Genomic DNA, 9,781 nt, shown 5'->3' on the forward strand with positions numbered 1-9,781 from the left:
CATTACTAGGGATTGACCAATTGACAAACATGGCATAGTAGTTTGTCTCAACTAGGAATTCAGTAGTTTGTCTCAACTAGGAAGTCCTCGTGGAAGATCAATAATTGCAATGATCTATCCGGATCACGATGAAATTTCAAAAGATTACCTCCTGTTCTACGACTGTCGCTCTAGCTGGCATTAAACTGTTCCTTTCCAGGATCAAAATGACGGTAGGCCATTTTGTGCTTTCCGTGTTGCTGGAGGTGACAAGTGGCCAGTCCGGCTGTCTCTCATAGACAAAGTTTGCAATTCTCACTCGGTCGTCTGTCTTTTCTTTGCTACACAGAAAGCTTCATCCCGCCATCAGCTAGCTCCGTATCGACCCAGAACACAGCGCATCTAAGCTCCTCTTTTTCTCCTCTTTATGCTCTTTTGATGATGAAGCTGCAGAAAGATGCCTCGATTCCTCCTCGTTCTCCTCCTCCTGGTTTGTGAAGCCGAGCCTGCTCTGTGTTTTCCTGGCTCCAAGTCAGCGTCGCCCTCATCAGCAGGTCGTTTTCGCCATAGCCTTTTCTCAACATACTCGCCTAATCCCTGGTTTCGAAAGAGCAGGCTATGGCAGCAAGATGCACATCATGGAGGCGCTGTCACACACAGAAATTCGAATTTTTTACCTTTCCATGGCGATCCTGACAATGACTGCACGGCTCAAGTTCAGTGCACCCCTACAGAGAATTCAACCCTATCAGAGTCATTGAAGCCGCTGCCGCACGGATGCCAGGGGTCTGTGAAAAATACATACGCACAAGTCGCTGCCCTCACCCTGTGGATTTTAGTGCTTTTCTACTTGCTGGGAACCACTGCTTCAGACTATTTCAGCTGTATATTAGAAAAACTCTCGGAGGTGTTGAAGCTGTCACCTGCTGTGGCCGGGGTGACGCTGCTAGCAATAGGGAATGGTGCGCCGGATGTCTTTTCGAGCGTCGCTGCCTTTGTCTCATCTGACCAAACAGGAAGCATTGGATTCAGCTCTGTGCTTGGAGGAGCCTTGTTTATAACTACGGTGGTCTCTGGTACTGTCGCTCTTGTGACCGCTAGAGTATGCAAAAGAGAAGGGTATCGGAAGATCAGCCTTGTATGCTTTGTACGGGATGTATTATTTCTTTTAGCTTCTACAGGCGTCCTTGCTGCCATTTTACTGGATGGAAAGGTTCGCTTATGGGAGGCTATCGCATTTTTGTGTGTGTACCTCGTGTATGCGGCTTCTGTGTGGGCAGCTGAGATGCTGGAGAACCGCCATAGAGGAGCGTCTTCAGTTCTTGATCCTCTTCTATCTAAAGGTGAGTCTTTCATCAGTTGGTACCTTTTTCAGGGCTGGTGGTTCTCTCAATATTTTGTCCTGGGATTGAAATGAAGACAATATTTAGCAGGAACTTGTTTGCGAAACATAATTCTAGTTACTAATCAGTTGACAAAGAATGCTATGGACAAGGCATGTGCCATGGACATGGCACAGTCATAAGAAGCTTTTAAAGGAAAAAGAGAATGTGAACCTCTAATCTACAGGTCAGAAGTGGTTTGGTTAATGTTTGACCCATTGCATTGGGCATTTTCCTATTACTTACATATTTTGATTATTCTTAAATGCATATAGAGTTTTGCATGACAGTTGTAGTGGCAACAAACTCATGTTTTTCTAGGAACTTTGAGCTTCTGAAAGCATCTCTAAGGATTATCATCTGCTGTCGTGCGTGACTTGAAGTTGTGGAGATCCTCAAACCCATAACGCTTTGAAACCGCCGGTGTGCCTTACAGCTCACAGAAGTAATAGCCTTTTTGTTTGGGAGACTTCAAAATAGAGAGCTTCTTTGGTTCATTCAAAGAAAACTCTATTGTTTCTACTTGCTTGAAATCTCTTTGTTGGCCAAGGAGCATAATGCTTGAGATCTAATCTCTTCATGATTGACCAAGCTCTGATTGTGTACTGGTTCTGACCCAATCTTCAACTTTGATTAGTTGATTTCGACTTTTGTTTTTGCGACTATCACTCAATGAAAATGTCGCTGTAGGTCACATATTGTCTGTGTTTATGCTTTGAAATTTACGTCAAACTCCCATTTTGTGTGTGTCATCATTTATAGCTAGCATCCTATGTGAGTTGCAAGTGACAACTTTGTGTCTTGATTCTTGATTGCTCAAATCATTCCATGAGTGTTGCATTCATACTTCTTGCAATTGGACTATGAAGCATCCTTTTTAGTGTCGTTTCGTCTTTGACTAGTTCTTGATTTTTTATTTGAATGAGGATTTACTGAGGGTTGTTCGGTATTTTCTGTTTTGATGCATCTCAACAACCCTCAAAGCTCTATTTTGAGGTGTTGTGCTAGATTGCATGATAGTAATTTGCTTACAATCAACTGTTTTCTTGCAGGCTCGGGTGTATGTTTGTTACCTCATCTCTCAAATCCACAACATCATAGCCACCTTTATCATGTGCACACCCAAGATTTGGAAGTAGAGTTGGAGTATTATCTAGAAAACAGCAGTTCCAATGTTGCAATAGCAAAATGCAAGAGTTATGCTCTTTTTGTGTACAAATATGGCATAGAGTGGCCGTTGGCTGTACCACGGTTACTAACCATACCGGTTGTTGAAGAAGAAAGATGGTGTCGCCCATTAGCCGTAATTAGTTGCTGCCTTGCCCCCCTTCTCTTGGCAGGACTTTATCTACTCGAGTCGAACAGCTCTGCAGTCTCTCTGGGAGTAATACTCGGGGTAAGCGGAGGCATTGGAATCTTCTTGGGGCTATTGGCGCTTCTCAGCACAGAAAACACGAAGCCTCCGCGCAGGTTTTTGTGGTTATGGCTTGCTGGAGGGTTCATCATGAGCATAGTCTGGTTTTATATTGTAGCAGATCAGCTTGTAGGGTCTTTGGAAACCCTAGGGTCCATCTTTGAGATTGACCCAGCTATATTGGGGCTAACGGTGTTGGCATGGGGAAATTCTATCGGAGATCTTGTCGCTGATCTAGCCCTTGCTTGTAGTGGAAGGGATGGTGTGCAAATAGCCATTTCTGGCTGCTATGCAGGGCCTCTCTTCAACACTGTCGTCGGCCTGGGTTTGTCGTTGGTTGTCGCATGTTCGAGAGCATACCCTGAGCCACTTTTCGTTGCAGATGATGATGGGAGCTTGTTCTTCATCATAGGATTCCTGGGTGCGGGTCTTGCATGGGCGCTTGTGATGATGCCTTTGAAAGGCATGCGGCTTAGCAGAAGCCTTGGTGCTGGTCTGGTGGTGGTGTATTGTTCATTCTTGGCTACAGGTATGTGTTATGCCATGGGCTGGATTCTCCGTTGACGCTTGAATCAGTTCAAGTTACAGCTATTCTTTACACTTGAGCAAGCAGATCAATTGTCTGCTTGTGGTGCATTGATCGATTTGAAGCAAAACTTTGTAATATGTAAGTACTGTACAGACAGGTGGTTGTAGCATTTTTGTCAAGAAAAGAAGAAAAAACTTACTCTCATTTTCACACCTCTACATGTGATTTTTGGCTCAGCTCACATCACGCTGTCGCTTTTGGGCCAGAGGGCCTTTACATATGATGCCTTGAGAGCTCTCCATAGATCAGTGCATGGTTGCAGATTGCAGAGCTCTTTCAGATTTGCCAGCATTGTTTGCTGTAGATAATTCATTCTCAAAACATAATAGCATCACTAAAAAGCTAGGTTTGGCCCGATTACTACCTCCACATTGGCACACCGAGTTAGGTTTCAATGAAACTCGCACATCGACAAGGAACATTGTCAAGTTTCTTACTATTTTGTCATTGTGCTAATGTACAAAGCAAATAATGTTGGATTGCTTTCCTTACACAGAGCTTGTGGCCTCCCAAAATTTGTCTTCTGTAATGTGGATTTTCGGAATTGTAGTGTGCTTGGAAGGAGCTCTTCCTAAGAGCATTATGGTTAAGTTCCCTCTTAGCGCAATTGCGACACTCAACAAGGTGTGCTGACAGAAGAAGTATTTATGGTGTAGTGTTCAATGTGTAAGTGGGGTAGGTATGCTGTTCCATTGCTTAATTGACAAATGTACAAAGGCATTCTTAGTTTGTAGGTCTAGTAGAATTTAGTGAAAATGGCCACTTGAGACAAATAGGAAAAAGGGAACAATCCGCTTGAGTTTTGGCAAGAAATAGTGTAAAAAATGCCAAGAAAAGTATTTGTTTAGGATTCCTTGTTTGGCAAAATCAAATTTCCCAAAGAAATTGTTATAAGCTTTGTGTGAAAGCCCCGGTAAATGGCGGCATTAGTTCTTATTATCGTAAGGTGGCGGAGTTCTCCGACAAAGGATGCTTTGATAGAGACATTGGACAACACGATTGAGTAATTTGTAGAGAGATCCTCATGCTTTCAATTATGAGGATTCAATACCTATTATTGTATTGATTTGCATAGTGAAAAATGCATACTATACAACAACAAAAATCAACCCCCTCTTGTGTCTTTTTTTTTTTTTAAAAGCACCAAAGTAGCTAACTTGGTTGGTAGAGCACTTGTCCATTATCACTTGGGTCATGGGTTCAAGTGCGGCCCCACGATCTGATAGCGCTCACAATTACTCATTGTTTAATGCGAGTGGGAATGCTCGTGATGCTACAAAGAAACTAAAGTCTTGTTGGTCTATTGGAAGACTTTATGAATGAACACTAAAGAAAGATAGCATACTTGGGACTTCAAAAGTCAATTATTATTGGAGTGGGATGATACAATCATTCCCTGATTACTTAACAAAATCTTGTAGATGTGCTGGAGATTCATGGAATATTACCTCTTGTCGTGTGTATATCTTTCAGTTCAATTCAGAAAAGTGTGTGTTGCAATGGGTGTGGTGCGTGCTATGTCCTAGTAAAAGCTTTAAATATTGAAAAGTTCTTTCTTTTTTCTTTTTTTGGGGGGGGGGGGGCTTTGGAAGTGTGCATGAAAAAGGATGGTTGGGGACATGCAAAAAGGGGTTGGGACAAGTGTCGGGGAAAGGGGGAACCCCCTTCTTTTCATAGAAAAACTAAGTGCAAGGGAGGTCCCCCTCTCCTCTCTCTCTCTCTCCTTCCTTGTCGGGCTGGATCTTTAAGGTCTCTTGGGATAGTTTCCTACGACGTTAAAACTTTCTTCTTCTCTCTCTCTCTCTCTCCTCTCTCTCTCTCTCTCTCTCTCTCTCGTATTTGAGAGACGTATCATCTCAATGACTAGAGAAGTTATTCTCTCCATAGAATAGCCTCAAGACTAAGTAACACGTAGCATTAAAGAGAGGGGGGGGGGGGGGGGGGGGGGGGGGGGGGGGGGAAAGGGGATCGAGGGTAGAGAAGTGAGCATACAGAAATTGGGGAGATTACAATCGTAGATGTACACTTAAAGACTAAACTCAGCCACAGACTAAACCTCGGCAGCGCCTATGTTTTAATAATAAAACCCAATAAAAACGGACCATGGTAACAGCATGTGCGCACGGGTGAGATGGTTAGCTCAAGCGTCTCAATCTGGGCAACGAGGCCCTGGGTTCAAATTGTATCGACGTCCGGCTCATTTTTTCACGTTGACCTGTCCCCATTTTGCCTCAAATTCCTAGCATCCGGGTTTAATCTGCCTCGGACTTCTCGCGTCCACTTTCGGGCCGTCGATCCCCCCCCCCCCCCCCCCCCCCCCCCTCCCTCTTTAATGCCATGTGTTACTTAGTGTCGTGGATAGGATAGGGCAACACTCTGTTGCTAAGACATGGCACATCCACATGTGATAGGGTAGTTCTGCTAGTCTTGTGTTGTTTTTTGATCCGTGTAGAGGAGAACAATGCCTTGGCCCAGCTCTTGCAAAAGGAGGGTGGGCATGTGCGGTAGGAGGATTTGGGAACGGGAGAAATCGAGGATAGAGAGAAGCGACAGAGGCAAAGTGGTGATTTTATTTTAGAAGGAGCCATTAGCACACACATTAGTAGGTCTCCACAATTTCAAAAAATTAAACAAAGTGATAGGTCATGTTTGCATTTCAAAACAAACAAAGGAAAAGGAAGTCCCATGAGGCTTTAAACAAAAGAAGCCTAATCGGTTCACTTTCATTACACGAAATCTATCGAGATTCCCTCCCTTGCTTGCTACGTTTCCAAAGCAAAAGGAAAGCTAACATCCCAACTGTCCTGCCTGCGCTGCCCCACAAGGTATGTCCATCCCTTCGTGCTCACAGGTTGCACCCCATCCCGATGGAGATGCCATCTCCTCCAACATGATGCTGGTCATCGCCATGCCCAACCTCGACTCTCCATCCTTCAAGTCCTTAAAATATTCCTCCCATTCCGGCCCTATTGTAGGCTTCTCCGTTGGTTTCTCCTTCAGTTATGGTAGTTCGGTGACAGCCTGCCCTGCAACACAGTGCTCTCCCTCCGCCAGTGCAAACAGTAGCAGACCAAAAGACAGGTTGATGCAGGATCCTTCATAGACGACAACTCCTCCTTTCGCATGCACTATGTTGGTACTCCTCCATCCGCTTCGTCTGCTGGCACTGCGTCAGATCTATTCATAATCAAGCATCAACTCCGCTTTGTCGTGCAATGACAGAAGGAAAACATTGCAGGAAACCTCTCTCTCTCTCTCTCTCTCTCTCACATCGCCCTGATAATGCCTACCTAAAAAAAATTCCACCACTCTTTCTCCCGTGTTGCCCTCCCCCCTTCCTGTGACCTGTTGTCCTCTGCAAGTCCGTGACCAATGCATCCCTTTCTAATTGCCTCATGGTCCATCCCGCTCCTGCATCACACCCATCTATAGCCTTACTCCATGTGCATCTGAAGCCTCAGGCTTCATGCCCATTTGCAACACCCTTTTCCCTGCCCTTGAGTTACCAATGTATCACATACAACTCATAACCTCCACATAGGGCGACCTGTCCTTGCCGAGCGGACCAACATAGAGAGACAAAATTAAAGAGCTCCTAGACAGAAAGATCCCCTGCCCCTGCCTCTCATTTTCGTATCACTGGTTTCCAGGCAGTTCATTGACAAAATTGAAGGCAAGGGACTGGCCGTACTGCACGAGCTCTTGCAGGTGTGCCATGAGGCCTCGATGGCAACACGATGCATTTGTTGTGGCATTTTTGCAATGATCCCTCATCTGCACATCATTCTTCCTCGGATTTGTATCCGCTAATGCTGTTCCCATCAAGCATACAACGGAAAAATCTATCTTCTCTGTCCCCAATAGGCGCGACAGATGTGCCCTCTTTCTCTCTCTCCGCCTCTCTCTCCTCCACGTGCCATCCCCCTCAGTTTTTGTTCTACCGAACCAAAAGAATTTGGATAGATTCTGATTAATGAAACATGTGTGCCATCCTATTGACAACTTTTTTATTGGCGTTCTAAAAGAAAGCCTCATTGACAACTTTTTTATTGGCTTTCTAAAAGAAAGCCTCAGCGTTGTGTTGGATTAGAGAGACTTTCATTCGGTCTAGTGTATGATGGAGACTTACCTTCCATTTCACATCCTGCCATGTTTTACTTTTCTTGCATGCAATTGTTTTAGAATGCTAAAGTGAGGCTTCACCTTGCATAATTTTAGTAAATTTTGCGCACACACATATATGTTTTTTTTGCATTCTATTGTTTTAGAATGCTAAAGTGAAGCTTCACCTTGCATAATTCTAATAAATTCTATCATTTCACACCTTCACATGTTTTATTTTACTTGCATGCTATTGTTTTAAAATGCTAAAGTGAGAATTGACCTTACATAATTTTAGTAAATTTTACACACACACATATATGTTTTTTTTGCATTCTATTGTTTGAGAATGCTAAAGTGAAGCTTCACCTTGCATAATTCTAATAAATTCTATCATTTCACATCCTGACATGTTTTACTTTTCTTGCATGCTATTGTTTTAGAATACTAAAGTGAGACTTCACCTTGCATAATCTATACCAATAGATAAAGGGGGAGGGAATTCCGGCTCCTCCCGTCACACATCAGAAGTTGCTTCAATCGGTAGGTGTGGCCTGCAGCGTCTTGGAGCACAGTGACGCAAAAAGAGAGAGAGAGAGAGAGAGAGGGAGAGAGAGAGAGAGAGAGAGCGCTGAGAGAGAGAGAGAGAGGGGCGGCGAAGCCACTGGCTATACTAGTTTTAGTAATTTTTACACACACACACATGTTTTTTTTGCATTCTATTGTTTTAGAATGCTAAAGTGAAGCTTCACCTAGCATAATTCTAATAAATTCTATACACACATACAAATATTAATTAGTTCTTTTCATTTCACCTTTCATTTCACAACTTCACATGGATTTACATTTCTTGCATTTTATAGCTTCATTCCAATGAGGGAGAAAGTCTCTTTTATTAAGTGGCTGTTGATCGAGTTTCCTCCTCACAAAAAAGGAAACCGAAAATGCTAGCTAAAATTTTAAGATTTGCAAAAATTTTGGACGACTTTCACATATTTCATTAGTTTTTCTTCTGTTTACCATGGTTTCCAACTAGCTAGTCTTGATTTTCAATCGGCTCAAAACTAAGCTGAGGCAATCCTTTCCCAAACATTAATACCAGTTTAATTCAACTTAACAATTTTATCACTTTTTTAGTGTTTTTAAAAGCCGTCGTGACCCTTTCACTTGTTTTTTTCAAAACTCACAATTGTGAATGAATTACATCAACAATCCAAAAGAATTATAAATACTAGGCATGCTCGTGTCAATGGGTTAAAACGCATCAAACCCATTGACAACCTTAAAAACACGATCATATTTTATTATGGCTTTCAAAAAAGAAAATCAAGATTAGTAATTCATATTTTGCTTTATAGAAAACACAAACAAGTAATGAACAAGCATCATTCAAAAGAGAAGAAAAAAGAAAAAACACTGGCCGAATAGAAAACATTACTAAAAAAATATTATAACAAAAAAATCACAATGTGAAAGAAATAAACACAAAAAGATGTACATTATAATTTTTTTTCTTTAAAGAAACACACATGAGTAATGAGCATAAAAGAACAAGATTCTAACAAGGTCAAATCTCATGATAGCTCACTTAAAACATGAGAGAAGAAAAAGAAGAAGAGAATTTGAACGACGTGGGAAGCTATTCCAAAAGACCTTAAAAGATCTATGCGACGAAGGGAGTAGACCAATTATTCAAGAGGAAATGGCATATCCAATCTACTACACTTGAGTGATGGAAAGGTTGTACTATTTTCCTTCCTTATTAGCATCCACACACACACCAGAGAAGGAGGGAGAGAGAGAGAGAGAGAGAGAGAGAGAGAGAGAGAGTCATAACCGATTGTCCTTGTAAAAAAGGCTCAAAATAGAGTTTGAGCATAAGTGGGAACCATTTTCTTAAAAAATTGAAAATACACAAAATTAAAACAATGTACATCCACCTTAAGGAAACGAACAAGTGTAGATTGTGTGTTCCTGTGTTAAAAATATTATTGGATAGGCGAAGACAAAAGAATTAACCAGGTGAAGGTTCACTTTGCCATTCTAAAGCAAGGAAACAAAAGAGAAGTCAAGTCTTAAGCTATGAACCAGACATGTCATTGTAATAAGTAAAGCTTAGGAGTAGTTGTGGTCTCTCTGTCAAGCAGAAAACTTGTAATCTTATGACCCTCAAGGCTCGGTTTGAGCTTGAGGTTGGTGTATATTTATAATGTTCTTATACTATCCACTCACAATTGTGAGTTTTGTATATTTTTTAAAAAGCCTTACAACTACGAAATCAAGGGATTCATTTGACAAACTAAAACAAGTTCACAA

At 42.1% G+C, this 9,781-nt stretch overlaps 1 protein-coding gene across 1 annotated transcript; it reads left to right on the forward strand.

Moving 5' to 3' along the window:
- Positions 1 to 266: 266 nt before the first annotated feature.
- LOC147437936 (cation/calcium exchanger 1-like) lies at positions 267 to 3,508 on the forward strand. Its single transcript, XM_086487333.1, has 2 exons — positions 267 to 1,322; positions 2,414 to 3,508. The coding sequence occupies exons 1-2, from the start codon at positions 437 to 439 to the stop codon at positions 3,337 to 3,339; spliced, it is 1,812 nt and encodes a 603-aa protein (XP_086343459.1). The 5' UTR covers positions 267 to 436; the 3' UTR covers positions 3,340 to 3,508.
- Positions 3,509 to 9,781: the final 6,273 nt, after the last annotated feature.

The sequence above is a fragment of the Adiantum capillus-veneris genome, chromosome 17 (genome assembly GCF_014529385.1).
Source record: "Adiantum capillus-veneris isolate H3 chromosome 17, ASM1452938v2, whole genome shotgun sequence".
NCBI lineage: Eukaryota > Viridiplantae > Streptophyta > Polypodiopsida > Polypodiales > Pteridaceae > Adiantum > Adiantum capillus-veneris.